The sequence below is a fragment of the Pituophis catenifer genome, unplaced genomic scaffold (genome assembly GCF_029215685.1).
Source record: "Pituophis catenifer annectens isolate HBS135680 unplaced genomic scaffold, rPitCat1.0.hap2 SCAF_2, whole genome shotgun sequence".
Lineage (NCBI taxonomy): Eukaryota > Metazoa > Chordata > Lepidosauria > Squamata > Colubridae > Pituophis > Pituophis catenifer.
Window position 1 is genome coordinate 284,401,323 of NW_027256882.1, and position 21,960 is coordinate 284,423,282.

The 21,960-nt window shown below is 42.3% G+C and overlaps 1 protein-coding gene across 2 annotated transcripts; it reads right to left on the reverse strand.

Annotated features, from left to right (window-relative positions):
- Positions 1–856: 856 nt before the first annotated feature.
- ELAC1 (elaC ribonuclease Z 1) lies at positions 857–8,633 on the reverse strand. Of its 2 annotated transcripts, none has more exons than XM_070935988.1 (4): positions 8,620–8,633; positions 6,890–7,069; positions 5,060–5,527; positions 857–1,509 (listed from the first exon to the last, which is right to left on the reverse strand). In XM_070935988.1, exons 1-4 carry the CDS (start codon positions 8,630–8,632, stop codon positions 1,040–1,042), a joined length of 1,131 nt encoding a protein of 376 aa, XP_070792089.1. In that variant the 5' UTR covers position 8,633; the 3' UTR covers positions 857–1,039. The 2 variants fall into 2 exon arrangements, with proteins under 2 accessions (XP_070792089.1, XP_070792090.1); XM_070935989.1 differs by lacking the exon at positions 8,620–8,633 and adding an exon at positions 7,566–7,584.
- Positions 8,634–21,960: the final 13,327 nt, after the last annotated feature.

Consider the following 21,960-nt stretch of genomic DNA (forward strand, 5'->3'; position numbering starts at 1 on the left):
TCCCCATAATCATATGATTAAAATTCAGATGGTTGGTTATAACGCGATAAAAATGTTAAAACCAGAAAAAAAACAACACTTATCCTTCCTCACTTCTCTTCCCCCTCTTCCTCCCCAGTTTTCCTATTTACTTTTGTATTTTGTATCTTATAATATTTTATAACTCAGTAAAAATGAGTTAAGCCAGAAAATTCAGATGGTTGGCAGTCAATTCATAGTTATGACCGTTGCTGTGTCCCGAGGGTCACGTTTGTTTGTTTTTTAATTTGATTTATATGCCGCCCTTCTCCGGAGACTCAGGGTGGCTTACAATGCGTTAAGCAATAGCCTTCATACTTTTGTATATTTATACAAAGTCATCTTATTGCCCCCACAATCTGGGTCCTCATTTTATCTACCTTAGAAAGGATGGAAGGCTGAGTCAACCTTGAGCCTGGTGAGGTTCGAACTTACAGTAATTGCAGACAGCTGGTGTTAATCACAATGCTATCAGTCTGCTGAGCCACCAGGCCCTTTCTTATCCCCTTTTGCAACCTTCTGACAAAGTCAATGGGGAGGCCAGATTCTCTTAACAACCACGTTACTAATTTATCAACCACAATTATTCACTTAACAACTATAAGACAGTAAAATGAGGCAAAACTCACTTAACAAATGTTTCACTTTAACAACAGAAATTTTAGGCTCAATTGCGGTCGTAAGTCGAGGACTACCTCTATTTCTAACTGTTTAAAAAAAACCTGCAGCCTTCATTCATGAGGTCCTCAATTCCAAGTAGCTAAAACACAACAGAGTTTGCCTTACAAGGAAGGCAGAGAGAAGCCTAGCACGCAAAGCACTTTTAATCCGTGTCAACATTACAAATGCATCAGAAATATTGGATGCAATAAAGAACAGATGTTCATACAAAGAGGCCCGTCCTCCTAATTCAAACCTGACTTCCTTCGGTCCCTTCCACGATGAACACCTGAAAGACAAGTCACGGCTGGAGAGTTTTTGCACACCCGCCAATTAATTTCCATTTTGTTGTCCAGGGGTCCTATTTTGGTTTTTTCACTGGGATACTAATTGTCATAAAATCCTCAGACAGCACCACTTCTTGTCCATTCAAAACTATCTCCGCTTGCTTTTTCAGCTCGGTAACGTCTGCGTCTCCTTCCCCTATCTGATTCGCGGGCTTATATCTTTGACTAAAATGAAATAGCACCAGCTTCCTCGCTTTGCACAGCTTAGCAAACTCGGCGGCCATTTTGGGCGTGCTGTGGCCACGTTCTTTGGCTTTGTCCATCTGGCTGTCATCCAGGGTGGCTTCATGTATCAAGATATCGGCTTCAGAGCAAAGCGACGTCACCCCGTCCCCAACCACACCCGAACAATCTCCTAAAATACAAATTTTTCTTCCAGGACAAGGACTGTCTAAGACATCCGTAGGAGAAATGGTTGTCCCATTTTCCAGAGTAATCGGAACACCTTCTTTCAATTTCCCATATAAGGGGCCTGGCGGAATTCCTAGAAATTCAAGAACAGGAATAAAATTAACTTTTGTGCAGTTTATTTTTTGTTTTTTTTAAAAAAGAGGCCTCTGGCACAATAACTCCACACCCCTAACTTTCAACAACCGTCCCTTTTTAAAGCGATCAAGTTTCTAGACCTTATGAATACTTGGGTTTAAAATGGTGCACATGAAATCTAAACCATTTTTTTTCTCTCAGTTATTATTATCCGTCTAAGTATTGCACCGACTCTCGTGCTTTCACTTGCCATCTCACCGACAATCTTTTCCTTCTAGTATCCTTTTTGAACATTTGAGTATTTTTTGCGGTGTGGGGGGGGAGGAAGAAATAATGAGTTCAAGTAGGAATTGTACATTTCATCTGCTTGGAAAGCTATTAATCACCAAGCTATGTGTCATAGTCACGCATGTGATATCACCAGAAGTGCTGCAGAATTTCAGTCTAGTTCAGCTGGTGATATAGAGACGGAACTGAAAATCTCTCTTTTCAATTTTCCCAGAGTAGAATAATATGGGTAGTCCTCGTTTAGCGACTGCCTCATTTAGCAACTATTTGCAGTCACAACAGTGATGAAAAAGTAACTGGGACCAGTTCTCACATTTACACCTTTTGCAGGTCCGTAAAGCAAAAGAAAACTAAAATCAGATTGCAAGCACCATCATGGTTTCACTTAGCAATGTTTCACTTAACAACCAAATTGCCATTCCCAATCATGGTCACTAAACGAGGACTCCCTGTATTGACCTCCTAGATGGGGTGGTTTTAATTGCAGGCATGTGGAGTACTGATAATGTACTCCATGCCTCTGAAGATACAATGCACAAAAGCATATACATTGGTTAGTCTCTATTGTTAGCACATAAAATCTTTTGTTGATCCTGCTGCAAATAACCTACATCAGGGGTGTCAAATTCTATTTCATTGAGGGCCGCATCAGGGTTGTGTTTGACCTCGGAGGACCGGAGTGTGGGTGGGCGTGGCCATGGTGGGCGTGACATGGGACACCTGTGGTGGCCAAGTGCTAAAGCAGGACTTCCCTTAGACCCTCCTTCACTCTCATTATAATCTCCCTCCCTCCCTTCCTTTTCTTCCTCTTCTTTTTCCTTCCCTCTTCATTCTCCCCCTTCCTTCCCCCTTTCCTTATATTTCCTTCCTTGCTCTCTTCCCATCTTCCCTTCTTTTTCTTTTGTCTTTTGTCTTTCCCTTTCTCCTTTCCTGTCTCTTCTTGCATGCTGAAATGCAAAAGGGGAAACATTTCTCCTTTTTCATTTTTAATTAGCCTTTTGCCAGTGAAAATGTGCGGCAAAGTGTGCGGCCCCCCGTGCCAGATTTTCGGCTGCAACAACCTCCTGCAGCCACCTGCCAGCAAAAACGGGAGTTCAGTGGGGCCATACGCGGCCCCCCGTGCCACATTTTCGGCCGTGACAGCCTCCTGCAGCCTCCTGCCAGTGAAAACAGAGTTCAGTGGGGCCACATGCGGCCCCCCGCACCACATTTTTGGCCGTGACGGCCTCCTGCAACCCCCTGCCAGCGAAAACGGAGTTCAGTGAGGCCACACATGGCCCCCCCTTGCCCCATTTTCGGCCGCGACGGCCTCCTGCAGCCGGAGTGTGGTGGAGCTGCTGGCAGAGGCACCACGGGCCAGTCCATTGCTGTTTCCAGATCTTGTGGTCATATCTAAGCATCCGTGGGCCGGATCCAGCCCGCAGGCCTTGAGTTTGACATACCTGACCTACATAGTAATTTTTCTAGTCATAGTTGTAAGAAAATAAGTGATTTAGCCACAGGGAATTGCAGGTATCTGTATCACACCAAATGCATGCTTTGTCTGATCACCAATAGAGTCTTTTTTTCTCCCTTTCCCTTCCATTATTCCTGAACTGAATTCTGATCCAGGCAACCATATTTCAGGCTGGTTGAAAATAACCTAAAAGCCAGTTTCTAAGACTACTTTTCTGGAAATATCGGCTTTTACAGGTAATCCTTAACTTATGACCTCAACGGAACCCAAACTTTCTGTTGCTAAGCGAGACCATTGTTAAGTGAGTTTTGTCTCATTTTACCACCTTTCTTGCCACAGTTGTTAAGCGAATCACTGCCGTTGTTAAGATAGTAACACAGTTGTAAAGCTCACAAAAGGTGATCACATGACCCCGGGACATCGCCACCGTCATAAATATGAAACAGTTGCCAAGGGTCCGAATTTTGTTCATGTGACCAAGGGATGCTGCAATGGTCGTAAGTGTGAAAAACGGTCATACTTTACGTGTGTTTCTGGAGAGAACGGTCTATCAGGACAACCTGGTCTACCCAAATATGGGACGGAGCATAATGCTCCCACTTTCGACCTTTCAGCCCCAATCCAGGAACCTTCGCAGGCAGTCGCTTTCATGATAAACTATTTTTGTTTTAAATTTAAATTTACCTATATACTACGTGTGTGTGTGTGTGCGCATTGTGTGTGTATGTATATATATATATGTGTGTGTATGTTTGTATAGGGGATACGGTGGCTCAGTGACTCAGTGGCTAAGATGCTGAGCTTGTTGATCGAAAGGTTGGCAGTTCAGCGCTTGGAATCCCTAGTGCCGCGTAACGGGGTGAGCTTCTGTTACTTGTCCCAGCTTCTGCCAACCTAGCAGTTCAAAAGCACGTAAAAAAAAATGCAAGTAGAAAAAGAGGGACCACCTTTGGTGGGAAGGTAACAGCGTCCCGTGTGCCTTTGGCGTTGAGTCATACCGGCCACATGACCACAGAGACGTCTTCGGACAATGCCGGCTCTTCAGCTTTGAAACAGAGATGAATACTGCCCCCTAGGGTGGCTGTTGGTGTCATCGGGAATGACACCAACAGCCCCGCCCAGCAGGAGCCCGCTGCTGGCCTACTTCTTCTGCGGCCGCTTGCCGCCACTCGCACGCATCGCCCTGGCTTCTGTTTTGTTTTTAGATGCCTGCCGGAAGGCATCTGCAGCTGATAACAGAGCTCCGGATCGATCCAGAGCTCTGTTATCAGCTGCAGATAACAAATGGCGGCAGGTATATGAAGATGAAACAGAGGCCAGAGCAATGCGTGCGAGTGGTAGCAAGTGGCCAAAGAAGGCGAGGCAGGTGTCGGGGTGTGCGAGGCCTGGTAAGTAGGGCAGCTCCACTCCCCTATCCCCAGCCTAGCTTATTTTTTACCTGTGTGCCTCGCCCCACCCCTTGCACCCCATCTTAATTAGGGCTAATTTTGTAGGTAGGGCTTAATTTGAGCGCATGCGCTCAAAAACATGATAGGGCTTCTTTTCAAGGTGGGTTGTCTTTTTGGAGAAACACTGTGTGTGAAATAGCTATACTAGTCTCCCTTTATTTCTTTGTCGGTAAACTTAAATTTAACACGGTCATACATTACTTTTGTCAGTGCCCCTGTAACTCTGAACAGTCACTAAACGAATAGTTGTAAGTCAAGGACTGACTGTATGCATATTATATACTATATTATATTATACATATATTATATATATTATTTATAGTATTAGTACTCAGCAGAGCTGGATGCCCTCCTACCTAATTCCTTCAATTTCTGAGCGTTGAGTTTGCCGGTCCGTGGCTTCTCTTCCACCAGAAACCCAAAGGAAGGTATACGGTGAAATAATCTGAATGCCTTTATCACAACCGGGCCACCATCCACCAAGAAGTACGAGTCGTCTGCAGGATTCAGACAAATAATGTCTCCTTGTGGCTCTGGACAGCTGTCCTCATCTCGCTTCCCGGAAAACTCTTCATCCCATTCTTCTTCAGGACACTGGTTGGGTGTGGGAACCAGTTCGTGGACCACATAAGGAAAAACCAGCTGGGAACGGGAAAGTGCCATGGTTCTCTGGAGAAAATCCTTTATCCCAAGGGGTCCATAAATATTCACCGGCAGCTTGTTGCCGTCTGGACTACACTGCAGGCTGATTGTACACAACAGTCCAGGAAGGCCAAAGAAGTGGTCCCCGTGCAGATGAGTTATAAAAATCTTGGTAATCTTTCCTAACAACGTAAGATTGAAAATTGAAAACAAATAGGAGATAAAAGCAACAGAACAAAGACTGAGAAGGAAGGTCGAATGCTAATGCTAATGCTCACTCGGTTGTCTGCTTTATTTTTAGCATCGTACCTTAGCGCAAGGGTCCCCAATCCCTGGCCCATGGCTCGGTACTGGGCTGTGGCCCATTGGGAATCAGACCATGCAAGTGGCGAGCAAGCACGCACACAAAGCTGCATTTGCACAAGTGGCACATGCACTTACAAAACCATCCCCTCTCCCACACATGTCGCTACCAGTCTGCAGAGCCCAAAAGCTTGGAGACCACTGCCTTAGCACAGGAGTAGATCACCTTGTGAGATTAGGCCTAAACTGCCATATCTAAAGACAATGCACATAAGCAGGATGGATGGCCAGGAATCTTGTCTAAAACAGGGGTGTCAAACTCAAGGCCTAGGGGCTGGATCCGGCCCACGGGGTATTTAGATCTGGCCCATGGGGCCACCCTGGAAACAGCGAAGGACTGGCCTACAGTGGCCTCTGCCAGCGAAAATGGAGCTTGGGAGCCTGTTTTTGCTGGCAGAGCTCTTGGGCCAACACCCGTGACACGAGTGACGTACAGCTGGCCACAGCCCCTCCCAAAGTCAAACCAGGGGTGAAATCCAGCAGGTTCTGACAGGTTCTGGAGAACCGGTAGCGGAAATTTTGAATAGTTCGGAGAACCGGCAAATGCCACCTCTGGCTGGCCCGAGAGTGGGGCGGGAATGGAGATTTTACAGTATCCTTGCCCCAGGAATAGGGAGGGAATGGGGATTTTGCAGTATCCTTCCCCTGGAGTGGGGTGAAAATGAAGATTTTGCAGTATCCTTCCCCTGCCATACCCACCAAGCCACACCCACAGAACCGGTAGTAAAAAAAATTTGAATTTCACCACTGGGTCAAACACAATGTGGCCCTCAATGAAATCAAGTTTGACACCCCTGATCTAAAAGATCCCTTTAGGAGATAGATAAAAAGGAACCAAGTTATTAAGAAAACAAAAAAATGTATCACCTAAAACCAGACAAAAGAAGTTAGGCCTAAGCACATGGGAAACCCTTCCCCAAATCCCATCAAAAGCTACCAGATGTGTAAATCAACAAGGCAAAATTAGCTGTCAGTCTTATGAATCAACAAAGCAAAGTCTTGGGGGTGGGGGGGGACGAAAGAGATCCCAAAACCTTGATTATAAGTCAAAAACTATCTTTCCATCATAGTGTTTCCCAGGATTTGCCTACCAAAAAAAAATCACTATCTCATTCTGCAAATGACCAGAATTGCAACTTCTCCTAGGATCTGGGAAGTTATTTATAACCTCTGCAACTCACCTGCTTTCAGATTACTTTTCATAAACTGCGTCTGGGTTCCCTCGCCACAATCAAACAGCCAGCATTCTCCTTCAAAACGGATTACCGTAGCCGAGGCCCCTCTCATTGGAGATGGATACGCAGCCCCTGTCCCCAGAAATGTTACATCCATGGACATTTTTCTCAAAGGCACAAGGACAACTAAAAGAAAAGAAAGATACCTGGACAATCAGATCTGGATGTGGTCTCCTGACTTGATTTTTTAAATAAAACTACTAGATGTCAAAAGTTTTAAATAAAAAATAAAGGTAAAGGTTTCCCTCGCACATATGTGCTAGTTGGTCCCGACTCTAGGGGACGGTGCTCATCTCCGTTTCAAAACCAAAGAGCCAGCGCTGTCCAAAGATGTCTCCGTGGTCATGTGGCCAGCATAACTAAACGCCAAAGGCGCACGGAACGCTGTTACCTTCCCACCAAAGTGGTTCCTATTTTTCTACTTGCATTTTTTACATGCTTTCGAAGGTTGGCAGAAGCTGGGACAAGTAACGGGAGCTCACCCCATTACGTGGCACTAGGGATTCGAACCGCTGAACTGCCGACCTTTCGATCGATAATCTCAGGGTCTAAGACACTGGGCCATCACGTCCCTTCAAATAAAAAATACTAGATGTCAAAAGAAAAAGAAAACAAGATTTACGATACTTCCAAATGGCAATCCCAGGCCAAAAGTTTAATTTTATATAAGTATTTAAGAACTGATGGTTTCCCACTTTATTCTTCTATCCTCTTCATCACTTAAAAAAAAAAAATCTCTGTGTTTTCTCACTGCAGCCTCCACCCGATTCCTGGGGGTTCATCTTTAGTTTTCAACCACTGTGGCTGAAGGTTGTGAATTATGAAAATTAAATCCAGAACAACTGAAAAACACAAGATTGGCAAAACCAGTTATTTAGATAGTAAGTCTGGATTACATTTCTATTTTATTATTATTCTACTTGATCTCGTGTAAGTCATTCCGGGAACATTTTCAGCTAGGAATAAAACACATACATCCAATCACCCACACATTGCATTCAGCAAAATGATATTCTTAAAAAATGTACTTTGCTATTTCAGTTGTAAGCCATTCCTTAATAAAGATTCAACGTCAACCACAATACAAGTATTCCTCACTTCACAACTGTTTGTTTAGTGACTGCTCAAAGTTACAACCGCACTAAAAAAAAGTGACTTTATGACTGTTTTTCCACACCTATGACCATTGAATCATTCCCATCGTCACATGATCAAAATTCAGACGCTTGGCAACTGACTCAATTGTGGTCGGAAGTCGAGGACTGCCTGCATTCCAGCTTTTATGCCCATTCTCTCTTTTTTCTCCTAAAGCAAAAACAGACTTAAATGCTAACCATTATTAACTCGTTGCAACCTGACTTGACTCTCTATGCAAGTCCAGTTTGGCTTCAAAGAAAAGTGGTTTAGGTTTTCATGGCTTTTTACGGTAGTATTATTATTTTTCCTGTTCTTGCCCTCTTCTTCTAGTGCCATACATATATACATACATACATACATACATACATGCATGCATAAATGTAACTACGTAAGTAAGTAAATAATCCACTCACTACAGACTAAGTAAGTGAGCAGGAGGTTGGACTAGATGACCTCCAAAGTCCCTTCCAACTCTGTTACTGTAAGTAAGTAAATAAATAAATAAATAATCCACTTGCTACAGACTCTTTTCTACCCACCGGCGGCCCCCATACGCAGAGAGGTCTCCGTGGCTTGATCGCTCCATCACCCACTATGTCTAAACCAGAGGTCCCCAAACTTGGCAGCTTTAAGACTTGTGGACTTCAACTCCCAGAATTCTCCAGCCTCCCAGAATTCTCCAGCTATGCTGGCTGGAGAATTCTGGGAGTTGAAGTCCACAAGTCTTAAAGCTGCCAAGTTTGAAGACCTCTGGTCTAAACCGTATGTCGAAACGCAGCAAGAGGAAAAAATAATCCGTCGGACAGGAAACTCGGGACAGGCCGGGAAAACTGGCTCCACCAATCAATTCCGCCGCTTAATTTAAAAAAAAAAAAAGTGGGGGGCAACAATTCAGGTTCTGGGGCTGAAGCGTTGGCGAGATGGAAGGAAGGAAAGAAGGCTGCTGCGCTTAGTTGCATGGAAGAGAAGAAACGATTGGAAGTTATTTTTTTTTTTTCCCCTGCCCTGGCAGGATCCTGTCCCCTTAATATCAGTTAACAGGAACAAAGTTGAGACCTTGAAGGTCATCTAGTCCAACCCCCTGCTCACGCAGGAGACCTATACTAGGGATTCGAACCGCCGACCTTTCTGATCGACAAGCTCAGCGTCTTAACCACTGAGCCACCTAGCCAGGCTATAACCCAGCACACCAAACCCTAAGGCAACATATAACTAACCAGCCCGCTTGGGGGAAGAAGAAGGGGTCGGGGGTCGGAATAAGAAGAGGTGGGGGGGGCGGTATATGCGGGGAGGGGGGAGATTGCCCCCTCTTATTCCTTCTAAGAAAGAAAGGGATGCAAAAGGCGCTGGGTTCCTTTAGTTCCTTTTTTCTCCCCCCCCCTCCACTCCCCAAAGTGGATGGGAATAGGGAGCCTTGGGGGGGGGTAGATGTGGGGGGGCGGCGCCAGGGCAAGGAAGATCTGGATCGATAGGAGGGGGAATAAGCAACAAATCTTGCAAAATTCCCATTTTCCCCCCCTCCCTGGGAGATCGCGTGGGAAAGCTGGCAGAACGTTGGCGACGGCTCCGTTCTTACCCCCGCCCTCTCCGTTCCCGGGCCACGACTCAAAGCAGAGCTTTGCAAGAAAAGCCCCGGTGCGCCCGGATCCACGTGTTAAGAGGTGCAACACCAGCGGAAGTAGAAACGCAACGCGCCCAGGCTCAACAGCTACGCCGCCAACTTCAGACAGGCACTGCAACACAAAATCGGATACACCCGTGTCTCCTTTACTCAGCCTTTTGTAAAATTCTTGTAAAATGTAAAATTATGAGCCTCTTCTGGCCATGCCAAGTTGGAAAGAATTGCAGGAGCTCCAGCTGGTTTACGCTGGGCACGTTAGTTCAGAGGAGCAAATCATCATCATCATCATCATCATCATCATATTATAATGAGACTTCTAGCAACTTTTCCATTTTTTTTAATATATGCTTTATTGGTACATTTTTCATTAAAAACAAAAAAAAGTTCCATGTCTATCTGAACAGAGTGTTGTCTGGGCATAATTAATTTTAAGTAAAGGTATAACAACCATAATCATACTAGTAATCTTAATAAACATCAATAAAACATCAAGCCTGAGTGGCGTAGGAGGCTAATGCCTCCTAAGGCAGCATTTAACATCCAGCTGCCTGCAATTACTGTGAGTTCAATTCTCTCCAGGCTCAAGGTCGACTCAGCCTTCCATCCTTTCTAAGGTGGGTAAATTGAGGACCCAGTTTGTGGGGGCAATAAGCTGACTTTGTATAAATATACAAAAGTATGAAGGCTATTGCTTAACGCATTGTAAGCTGCCCTGAGTCTCCGGAGAAGGGTGGCATATAAATCAAATTAAAAAAAAAATATTAATCTTAAAATAATATAGCAATTAGTTTGTCCAATTTGCAATATTTTCAAAACAAATTTTTATTATCTCTTTAAATCTTCATATGAAGAACAATGGCAGGAACTGGGTATGTCTAGTTTAATGAAAAGAAGGACTAGGGGAGACATGATAGCTGTCTTCCAATATCTTGGGGGCTGCCACAAAGAAGAGGGAGTCAAGCTCTTCTCCAAAGCACCTGAGGGCAGGACAAGAAGCAATGGGTGGAAACTAATCTAGTAGAGAAGCAACTTAGAACTAAGGAGAAATTTCCTGACAGTTAGAACAATTAACCAGTGGAACAACTTGCCTCCAGAAGCTGTGACTGTTCCAACACTGGAAGTTTTTAAAGAAGAGATTGGATAGCCAATTGTCTGAAGTGGTGTAGGGTTTGCTGCCTAAGCAGGGGGTTGGACTAGAAGACCTCCAAGGTCCCTTCCAATTCTGTTTTTCTATGCTATGCTATGCTATGCTATGCTATGCTATGCTAAATTCTTTTTAAATTCTAAACTCTGTTTTGTTAGTTAACCATTGGTAAAATATATCCCATGTTAAAAGGTATTCAGTTTCTTCCTTTTCTTTTAAGTGTTAATCTATCCATCTCAGCACATTCTAATATTTTTTATTACATTTTTTACTGCATCTTTTCCAGTTTTATGACAAGGCGTAAGAATGAGTAAGATGCAGCTCCTTTCATCAGATGCTCAGAGTGGCCAGACTGATGTAGGATTTAAATTGGGGAGTGGGGTGGGGGGGGAGGAAGATTGATTGGTTTGTACCATCAAGTCATTTTTGATGCCTAGTGACCACACAGACTGGTATGCAGGTAATCCTCGACTTACGACCACAATGGAGCCCAACATTTCTGTTGCTAAGTGAGACAGTTGAGTTTTTTGCCCCATCCTATGACCATTCTTTTCACAGTTGTTACGTGAATCACTGCAGGTGTTAAGATAGTAACACGGGTTGTTAAGTGAATCTGGCTTCCCCATTGACTTTGCTTGTGTAGCACCCACCCCTCTCCTAGGAAAATGAGAGATTTTAGGAAATATTAAAAGGGCAGAATATTTCCCCTATAAGGGAGGCAGCTACTCAGCCCCCCACCTTTGTCAATGGGCCATTAAAGCCTGGGCCCGTCTATTCTACATAACAAAGATCTACTTCCTTCAGGCAGAGCCATAGGAGGAATTGCCCAAAGCCCTTTCTTTACATCATCACCCAGCAAGAGTCAACCAAGCCTGGGACTCAAAAGACAACCTACAAAGTTACCCCTGCATGGCCCCATGGGAGTCTGACAACCAATCAGAACACAAGCTCAAATTCAAAACCCAACAGAGCAGTGAAATCCACTTACCTTTGCTAGCAGTTCGAGAATGGGAGCACATGCCCCACTTCTGTGCATGCACAGAAGCTCAAAAATGGGACGTAATGACATCCCGGCGGGTGGGCGGAGGTTTCCGCTGCCGGCGCTACCTGTTCACGCGAGCTGGATAGAACCAGCTGGATTTCACCGCTGCAAAAGGGGGTATAAATCTATCTCTCTCACCCATGTGGTCCTGTCCACCATTAAAAACCATCTTTCCAATCAGTCTCCATGTTTCCAGTGTCTTGGAACTGAACCCAGATGGACATTTCTTCCAACACTTGTTTACAAAAAAATTTGTGACAGCCCCCCAAATATTGGAAAGACTGCTATCATGTCACCCCTAGTCTTTTTTTTCATTAAACTAGACAAACCCAATTCCTGCAACCATTCTTTGTATGTTTTAGCCTTCAGCTCCCTAATCATCTTTTTTGCTCTTCTCTGCACATCTTTTTTTAAAAATTTATTTTTGTTAATGCCATTCCAGCTCTTTCCTCTCACGGGGGTGGAGGAAGGGGCCATGAAAATGAAATGAGCTATGTAGTCAGAAGGCCGTTTGGTTTCCAATAATAGTGGGGAATCTTAGAAAAATAAGTCCTTGTTTCCAATTTCAAAATGCAATTCGGGTGGGAATGAAAAAAAAAAGATTTGAATTTCTGCTTTGGGCCAGGCATGAGACTTTAAATTTTTACCTGTGACTCTGAAGAAACAGCGGCTAATATTACATGCCATGTACCTTTTATTTAGGAGCTCAAATTATGAGGGAATGATTCATGTATTATTGTCTGAATCATCTTATTTACCATGGTTAGCTGTAAAGGCATAATAAAACTCTACTGCTGCTGCAATGAGGTAAATTGTTAAAATTGGTTTAAATCTCCTTGGCGTTCTTGTTATTCCTGAGAGGGTTTTATAATCAGCAATATAACTTACATGTATTTCAGTTAATCCTCTTGAGCACTAGTCAGAGTGGGAAAAGGATATAAATTTAATGAAGGCACTATATTCTCACTAGTACCCATTTAGCTGTCTTTTCCTTAGGAATGGCAGCACTTTAATCCTGGGGTGAAATGTAAAATCTGTTACTACTGGTTCTGTGGGCGTGGCTTGGTGGGGGGGGTAATGTGACTGGGTGGGCATGGCCTTTTTTTAAAAAAAAACTTTTCAAAGCATTTTTTCTAATGCTTTGAAAAGCCTCTCTGCCGATCAGGAACTCAGCTGGGATCGTCAGAGACTTTTCAAAGCATTTTTTTTACCACCTGTTCGGCCAAGAGGTTGCAGAAAAAAATGCCTTGAAAAGCCTCTGATGATCCCAGCTGAGCCGCACGATCATCGGAGACTCTTTTTTAAACTTTTAAAAGCATTTTTTTCATTGGAAGAGGTTATAGAAAAAATGCTTTTAAAAGTAAAAAAAAAAAGCCTCTGATGATCGTGCGGCTCAGCTGGGCATGGGCATGGGGGGGGGCGTGCAGGGATTTTTGCTACAGATTCTCCAAACCACCCGCCGCCATCGCTACCGGATCAGGCGATCCAGTCCGAACCGGGCGGGTTTCACCCGTTTTAAGCTATAGTAGCATTTCCCAACCTTGGCAATTTTGAGACCTCAACACCCAGAATTTATTCAGATATGAAGACAATTTGTGTGAGCTTAAAAAACAAATGAAAGAATTTTTTATTAATAATATGAACAAAGGAACTTCGATGGAGATGGTATGGGATGCGTGTAAGGCTTATATGAGAGGAACATTAATTTTTTTGAATAATAAACATAGATTAAAACAACAAAATAGACGGAAAGAGATAGAGGAGGAAATTAAAAAGAAAGAACAATTGCTTATAATTAATCCGGGAGATAAAAAGGCAAAAGATATGATTAATATTTTAAGAGAGCAATTTAATATGTTAATGGCGGGGCAAGTAGCAACTAGCATACAATATGCCAGACATAACACATTTTGTAATGCTAATAAACCTGGGAGATGGTTGGCTTACACGATGAGGAAAAAACAGAAATCACGTATTATAGATAAAATAGAATTTAGAGGTAAAGAGATTTATCAACAGAATTTAATAAAAAAGGCTTTTTTGGAGTTTTATACAAAATTATATGCTAAAGATGCAATTCAAGATGTTGATATTGATAGATATCTAAAGATGGAGATTCCTGAATTAACGTTGGAACAGAGAGATAGATTGAATCAACCAATAACTTCTGAGGAAATTGTTGGAGCAATTAAACAATTAAAAATAGGTAAGGCTCCGGGAACAGATGGACTAACAGCTGTTTATTATAAACATTTACAATCCGAAATGTTAGAACCACTAAAAATTTTATTTAATAAAATACAATTAGGAGGAGGAGTACCACCTTCTTGGAAAACAGCCTTTGTTTCACTAATTCCAAAGGAGGACCGAAATTCCATTAAACCGGAGAATTTCAGGCCAATTTCACTTCTGAATACTGATTATAAGATTTTTGCTAAAATATTAGCTAATAGACTAATGCCAGTTATGCAACAAATAATTCACAATGATCAATCAGGGTTTATAAAAGGTAGACAAATGAGATATAATGTTAGACAAATTGTAAACTTATTGGAATATTTGGAAAAAAATAATCAAGTCCCTGCAGCGTTTATATTTTTGGATGCAGAGAAGGCATTTGATCGTTTGAACTGGCAATTTTTGTTTAAAATAATAGAGAAAATGCACTTTGGGGAATATTTTACACAATCAATTAGAGCGATATACCAGCAGCAATCAGCACAAATCATAGTTAATGGAGGTTTAACAGAGGCTTTTAAAATTGAGAAAGGAACAAGACAGGGGTGTCCTCTGTCCCCACTATTATTTATTTTGACTTTGGAGGTATTACTGAATAAGATACGTGATTCACAAAAATTGAAGGGTATTGTAATTAGACAACAAGATTACAGATTAAGAGCCTTTGCAGATGATTTGGTTATTACCTTATCTCAACCTATAGAGTCGGCTCCATACATATTGGATATAATTAATCAATATGGGAAAGTATCAGGATTTAAAGTTAATTCACATAAGACAAAGATGATAGTTAAAAATATGACTACATTTGAAAGAGACAAATTAGCAAGATTAACAGATTTTGAAATAGTTAAAAAGGTTAAATATCTAGGGGTATACATAGCAGCTTCAAATACAAAATTATACAAAAACAATTATGAGGTACTTTGGCAGAAGGTACAGAAGGATATGGAAAATTGGAAAAAATTACAGTTGTCTTTATTGGGAAGAATTGCAGCAATTAAAATGAATGTTTTACCTAGATTTTTATTTCTGTTCCAAATGATACCTGTGCTTAAGAAAGATGAAAATCTGAGAGAATGGCAGAAAGGTGTTAATACTTTTATTTGGGCTGGGAAAAAACCCAGAATAAAAATGAAAATTATACAAGATACACGTGAAAGAGGGGGTCTTAAAATGCCTAATTTAAGATTATATTATGAAGCAGCGGTTTTATCACAAATCAGTGATTGGTTTAATTTAACTGAGGGGAGAATTTTGAATTTAGAAGGTTATGATTTGTTATATGGATGGCATGCCTATTTGTTATATGACAAAAAAGTGGATAAAGTATTTAAGGTTCATATATTAAGAAATGCTTTGTTAAGGGTTTGGAAAAAATATCAATATAAGTTAAATTATAAGATACCTTTATGGGCAAATCCTAGACATGCAATAGAAAATATAAGTATAGAACAAAAACAGGAGGTGATTACCTATAAAGAGCTTCTTATTATGGAAAGGGGGGTAATGTATTTGAAATCTTTAGATATACTGAGAGAAGAAGGTATAATTTATACATGGTTTCAGTATGGTCAACTTCAAGCTAGATGGAAGGAAGATCAAAAAATTGGCTTTGTGCAAAATGAGGAGAATTTGGTAAAACAAATTAGAGATCAAAAACAAATGCATATTAAAAGGTTGTATAATGCTTTATTGGAAATAGATTCTGAGACGGAATTGGTTAAAGACTGTATGATTAAATGGGCACAAAATTTTCAAGAGCCAGTAATGATGGAAACTTGGGAAAAGATTTGGATTAGAAATATGAAATTTACACAAGCACAAAATTTAAGAGAAAATTTTTATAAAATGTTTTATAGATGGCATTTAGATCCTAAAAAATTATCATGTATGTATTCTAATGTGCAAGCTAAATGTTGGAGATGTGACTGTGATGATGCAACTTATTATCATATATGGTGGACTTGTAGAAAAATCAAAGCATTTTGGATAAAGATTTGGTGGGTGATGCAGAATATTCTTAAAAAGAGACTGAAATTTACTCCACAGTTGTTCTTACTGGGTATAACTACGGACTGTACAGTTGCAGAGACTAAATTGATTTTGAACTTGATAACAGCAGCAAGATTGTTGGTAGCACAATACTGGAAGAAGGACTTTTTGCCTACTATTGATGACTGGATATTGAAAGTAACTAATTTAGCTGAAATGGCTAAAATTTCAGCATATCTGAAGGATCACACACAAGAAAGGTACATACAGGACTGGAGAAGATGGATTGATTATATACAAAATAAGTATCAGACCAAAAAATATCAAATAGCTTATGAATGATTTCTTTTATTTGTATAAGCGTTATATAAGTGACATTAGAAGTATTATGTTTAAGAAATAGGATTTTATATATGGGGGGTTAAGAATTTTTTTTTATAGGGATGTTAGTTTAATGATTGGTTATGCAATTTAGATTATTGTTAAAGATCAATAGAAATACCTTGTGTTCTGCTCTGGGAAGTCGGGGAGGGGGAGGGGGGGTTGTGGGGGGTTGTGGGGGGTTGTGGGGAAAATATGTTTGTTTTTAAAACTTTTTCAATAAAAAACACCCAGAATGCTTAGCAATGGCCATGCTGGCTGGGGCATTCTGGAAGTTGATGTCCACACTTCTTGAAAGTGGGTCAGGTTGGGAAACACAGCTACTGCTACCATATCTGGGCTGCAACAATTGGAACTACGAGTAGATGGCAGCAGAAATACGGGTATAGTACTCCTCAACTTGCAACCACTCATTTCAAAGTTATAGTGCCGTGATAGCGAACCTATGGCACACGTGCCAGAAGTAGCACACAGAGCCATCTCTCCGGGCATGCGAACCATTGCCTGTTGCTTTTCCGGGTTTTGGCGCGCCAGCCAGCTGGTCTTCATGCGTGCAGGAGCAGCAGAAACTGGAAGAGCAGCTGCCTGATGTGCATGCGCACGCCAGGAAGATGATTTTCCAGTTTCCAGAGCGTGCATGCGCAACTGCCAGATGTTCTTCACACACACATGCATGCCAGAAACCAGAAGACAGGATGGCCGATGCGCATGCACACGCCACAAACTGAAAGATCATCTTCCCGGCACGTGCATGCACACCCAGCGGCTGCTCTTCCGATTTCTGGCGCACGCCCCCATTTCGGCACTCGGTGTCAAAAAGGTTCGCCAACACTATTATAATGGCACTGAAAAAAGTGATTTCTGCCTGGCCCTCACATGACTGTCACACAGTCCCCATGGTCACGTGGTCAAAATTTGGATGCTTGGCAACTGACGTGTATTAAGAGGGTTGCAGCATCCCGGGAGTCATGGGATCACTATTTGAGACCTTCCCAGACGGTTTCCAACAAGCAAAGTCAATGAGGGAAGCTAGATTTAATTAATGGCTGCACAATTCATTTAATATCCGCAGTTACTCACGTTAACAACTGTGACAAAAAGATCCTAAAATTGGATGAGACACATTTAACAATCGCCTGGCTTAGCAATGGAAATTCTGGCCCCAATTCTGGCCCTAAATTTAGGACTATCTGTACAGGAAAGGCCCTTTGCCACCTTTTCATGGTCATTAGGAATTTTGCAGCCACAAACTGAGAACACTGGGCATGTACAGATAGTTCTCGACTTACGGCCACAATTGATTCCCAAATTTCTGCTAAGTGAGACACTTGTTAAGTGAGTTTGCCTCCATTTTATGAGCTTCCTTGCCTCAGTTGTTAAGTGAATCACTGCAATTGTTAAGTGAGTAACTTGGTTGTTAAGTGAATCAGACTTCCCCATTCACTTTGCTTATCAGAAGGTCAGGAAAGGTGATTACATGACCCCCCTGGGATGCTGCAACCGTCATAAATGTGAGTCAATTGCCAAGAGTGAATTTTGATCAGCATAAGGATGCTGCAATGGTTGTGAGGATTGTGAGGGGGATTTTAACCTGCCATCCGTCAGTGAGACGTCTGAGGCAGCTCAGGAGTTCATGGCTTCCATGACGGCTGTGGACCTGACCCAGTTAGTTCATGGCCCTACTCACACGGGGGGGGAAACATGCTGGACCTGGTTTTTGTCTCTGGTCAGTGGATGAGTGATCTTGACATAGGGGATATAACGATTGAGCCCTTGTCATGGTCGGATCACTCCCTCCTTCGCTTTGACCTTTGAACTGCCATACCCCGCCGCAGGGAGGCAGAACCGATGAGATGGTTCTGCCCCAGGCACCTGATGGAACCTGATAGGTTCCAGACGAAGCTTGGGCCAATCCTTGAGGCTCTGGCTCATGCCTCGACTGAAGACCTAGTGGCCGCCTGGGATAGGGCGGCCGCTGGAGCTTTGGATCGGGTCGTGCCTTTGCGGCCTCTGACCCGGCGCCAGTCTCACCTGGCTCTTTGGTTTACCAAGGAGCTGAGGGAGATGAAGCGCCGGAAAAGACGCCTGGAGAGCAGTTGGAGGCCAGCCTTTCTGAATCCGACTGAACACCGGTAAGGTCTCATAATAAGACTTACCTAGTGGCAATAAAAGCGGCAAAATGTAATTATTTTGCCGCTCTTATTGCGTCATCAGATAATCGCCACTTGCGATTACGACAGTTGCGTCCCTTTCTGGATCAGGACTTCTTACGCACGGTCACTCATGCCCTCGTCACTTCCCGCCTGGACTACTGTAATGCTCTCTACATGGGGCTCCCCTTGAGGAGCACCCGGAGGCTCCAGCTGGTTCAGAGTGCAGCCGCGCGGGTGGTTATGGGAGCGACATGGCGCTCCCATGTGACACCTCTCCTGCGCGAGCTGCACTGGCTCCCGGTGGTCTTCCGGGTGCACTTCAAGATTTTGGTTACCATCTTTAGAGCGCTCCATGGCTTAGGACCAGAGTACTTACGGGACCGCCTTCTGTCACCAGTAGCCTCTCACCGGCCAGTACGTGCACATAGAGGGGCTCCTCAGGGTGCCATCGGCCAAACAGTGTCTACTGGCGGCCCCCAGGGGGAGAGCCTTCTCTGTGGGGGCACCGGCTATCTGGAATGAGCTCCCCCCGGAGATATGGAGGATCCCAGATTTACGCACCTTCCGCTGTGCCGTCAAGATCTATTTATTACAACAGGCTGGCCTGGCCTAACTGCCCTTCTAATTGTAACTTTTAAAATTGGTTTTAAAACATTAGGGGTATTTTAAATTGTTTTGGGCCAAATTATTTAATGGTTTTTTATATTGTCTTTTAAATTTTGTAGTTTGTGTGTTTTATCTTTCTGGCTGTTCACTGCCCCGGGTCCTTCGGGAGTAGGGCGGTATATAAATCTAATAAAATGAAAATGAAATGAAATCAGGAAAACAGTCATAAGTCACTTCTTTCAGTGCCGTTTTAACTTTGAACAGTCACTAAATGAACTGTTATAAGTTGAGGACTATCTGCATATCTTTCCTGCCATATCCACTTAGGCTTCACTATCCTTTACTTTGTGCTGATCCAGGATGTGGCAATATCAGAAGCTGAACAGCTATCTAGAAATTCTACTAATGCAACTTCTTTCTAACTTTGGATTCTTCCAGAGCAGGGGTGAAATGTTACTGGTTCACACCGGTTCAGGCGAACCGGTAATAAAATTGCTACCAGTTCATCTGAACTGGTATTTCCGACAATCAGCTGTGCCGTGCAATTTATATTGGCTAGAAGGCAGAAAATCCTACTTTCTAGTGAATCTGAATCGCATAGCACAGCTGTTTCCCCCCTCGCTGTTCTACTTACCTTGTTAAGCCTTTTTCTGCGCTGCACGGTAGCGCATGCGGTGCACATGTGCGCAAAGCATGAATGCGTACTGTGCATGTGCGTGCACAGGATGCATTTGGTGTGCACTGCATATGCACACAAAGCACGTTTGGTGTGCACTGTGCATGTGCGCAGTGTGTGTTTAGCGCGCACCGCACACAGCGAACTGGTGGCAAACCTCCGAGGATTTCACCACTGTTAGAGAGCTGTTGGGAACTACATAACCCACCAACTCCGGCAGGAGTGTTTGCTGTAGTTGAGAAGAGGCTTGTGTGCAACTCATCAAAAAACAACAACTGCACACATAACTGTAGGTAAAAAGGAAAAGCTTTTACTATGAAAATAGACAAAACCACAGCTCGTCTCTTGGTACAATTACAACATTATCAAAACATTTGCAGCTTAGAAACAGAGTGTGTGTAATTTCAAAGGCTTTCTTTGCAATAAACAATATTCTGGGGGTGGGGTGGGGAATTTAAGATCCTGAGAGTTGGGAGAAATACCCCCCACCAAGGCATAATTTGCTTTAAATTCCCTTCTGAGAGGCTTTAGAGCAGCCTCCTGCATCCAGCAATCCTGCGTGAAGTCACATTCTCAAAATTACAGTCATCCCGCTGGAGCAGATAAAGAAGGAAAATGTTTTTTGTGATAGAATAATCAATGGAATCTACATGTTACTTAATCAGCATTAACCAGGATGTCATTATTCCCTGTTCAAGTTTTCAAGACTATAAGCAAGAGATCTGAAGCATTTGTCTTTATTCACCTATAACAGTGATTCTCAACCTTAGCCACTTGAAGGTATGTGGACTTCAACTCCCAGAATTCCCCAGCCAGCCTGGGGAATTCTGGGAGTTGAAGTCCACATACCTTCAAGTGGCTGAGGTAAGGAAACACTGGCCTATATAAGAAATTGGTCCCTTTTTCTTCTATGTTCTCAAATTAGGGCCAATTCCAAGGGACATAACAGGAACTTCCCAAACATGGCCTTATTGGTTTCCAGCTTGCGTGAACAAGTTCTTCACTGAACTAGATATAATGATGCTAAAGGAGATTTTAAACCAAGTTTACTAGTCGGCTAAGTTCCTCTCCAACTCCACCCAGCTTCTTGGATTCAAAAATCCAAATTGTGACATTTACAAAAAAAAAAAAAAAAAATCCCTTCCTTCAGATTGGCGTTCATTTTCCATCATACTCACAAAGAGGTCTCGAGGGAGATCTTTCAACACAGCTGTTGAAAGTTAAAAGCAGCTCGCAGCATCAGTTGTCATAAAAAAAAAAAATCAAAAGTGCTAAAAATAAAACCACGTTTGAGGCCCAAACAAAATAAAATCAACTGAATGGAATAGACAGGATGTCCATTTTTTTCAAACCAGAATACATTGGAAAGGGAACATGTTTTCAATTAAAAAACACTTTTAAACAGCACAAAAGTTTTCCTAAAGTGTTTCCTAAGAAGAAGATAAAATGCAGAATTTGGCAGTTATTTATTCATCAAGTTTCCTCAAAGTGATATTATGTTATTTTCTAAATTACAGTACCTCTAAATTGGGGGTTGGAGAGAAAGATGGTATTTGTCCATATATTTTTTTTTATTTATCACATTTTTATACTGCCAATTTGGGTAGTTTACAATAAAAATGTATTATTATAAATTTGACTAAAAGAAGCTCATACAAGGTTAAATGCCCCAAAGAGAATCTTGCAATTAAAAACTGAAAACTGTGATTAAAATGAAAAACTTCTAACATACATACACATGACATTTGTATGTCCTGAGCATTTAGAATTTGAAAACCCCTTCTATTTAATAATAAATAATAATAATAATGTCCTACGGCATGTGGAACTGGAATGAACAGTTCGAAGCAGACTTCTCTCGCTGTAGGAATTTGTACGTCTTGAAACGTATCGGTCAACAAGAGATACGTCTGAACCTAATATTTAAAAATATTTAAATCATGTACTTTACTCAAATTCAGCCAACTACCTATGGTACATAATTTATACAAGCTGTCCTTCTCATCCTTGGCTACGTTTAAGAA

Excerpts from the sequence above, each read along its gene's own strand:
- ELAC1 (XM_070935988.1), bottom strand. Across the intron at positions 5,528-6,889 it reads GAAAAGTAATCTGAAAGCAG|GAAAGATTACCAAGATTTTT; the intron begins GTGAGTTGCAGA and ends TTACGTTGTTAG. Across the intron at positions 1,510-5,059 it reads TCAGAAATTGAAGGAATTAG|GAATTCCGCCAGGCCCCTTA; the intron begins GTAGGAGGGCAT and ends TTGAATTTCTAG.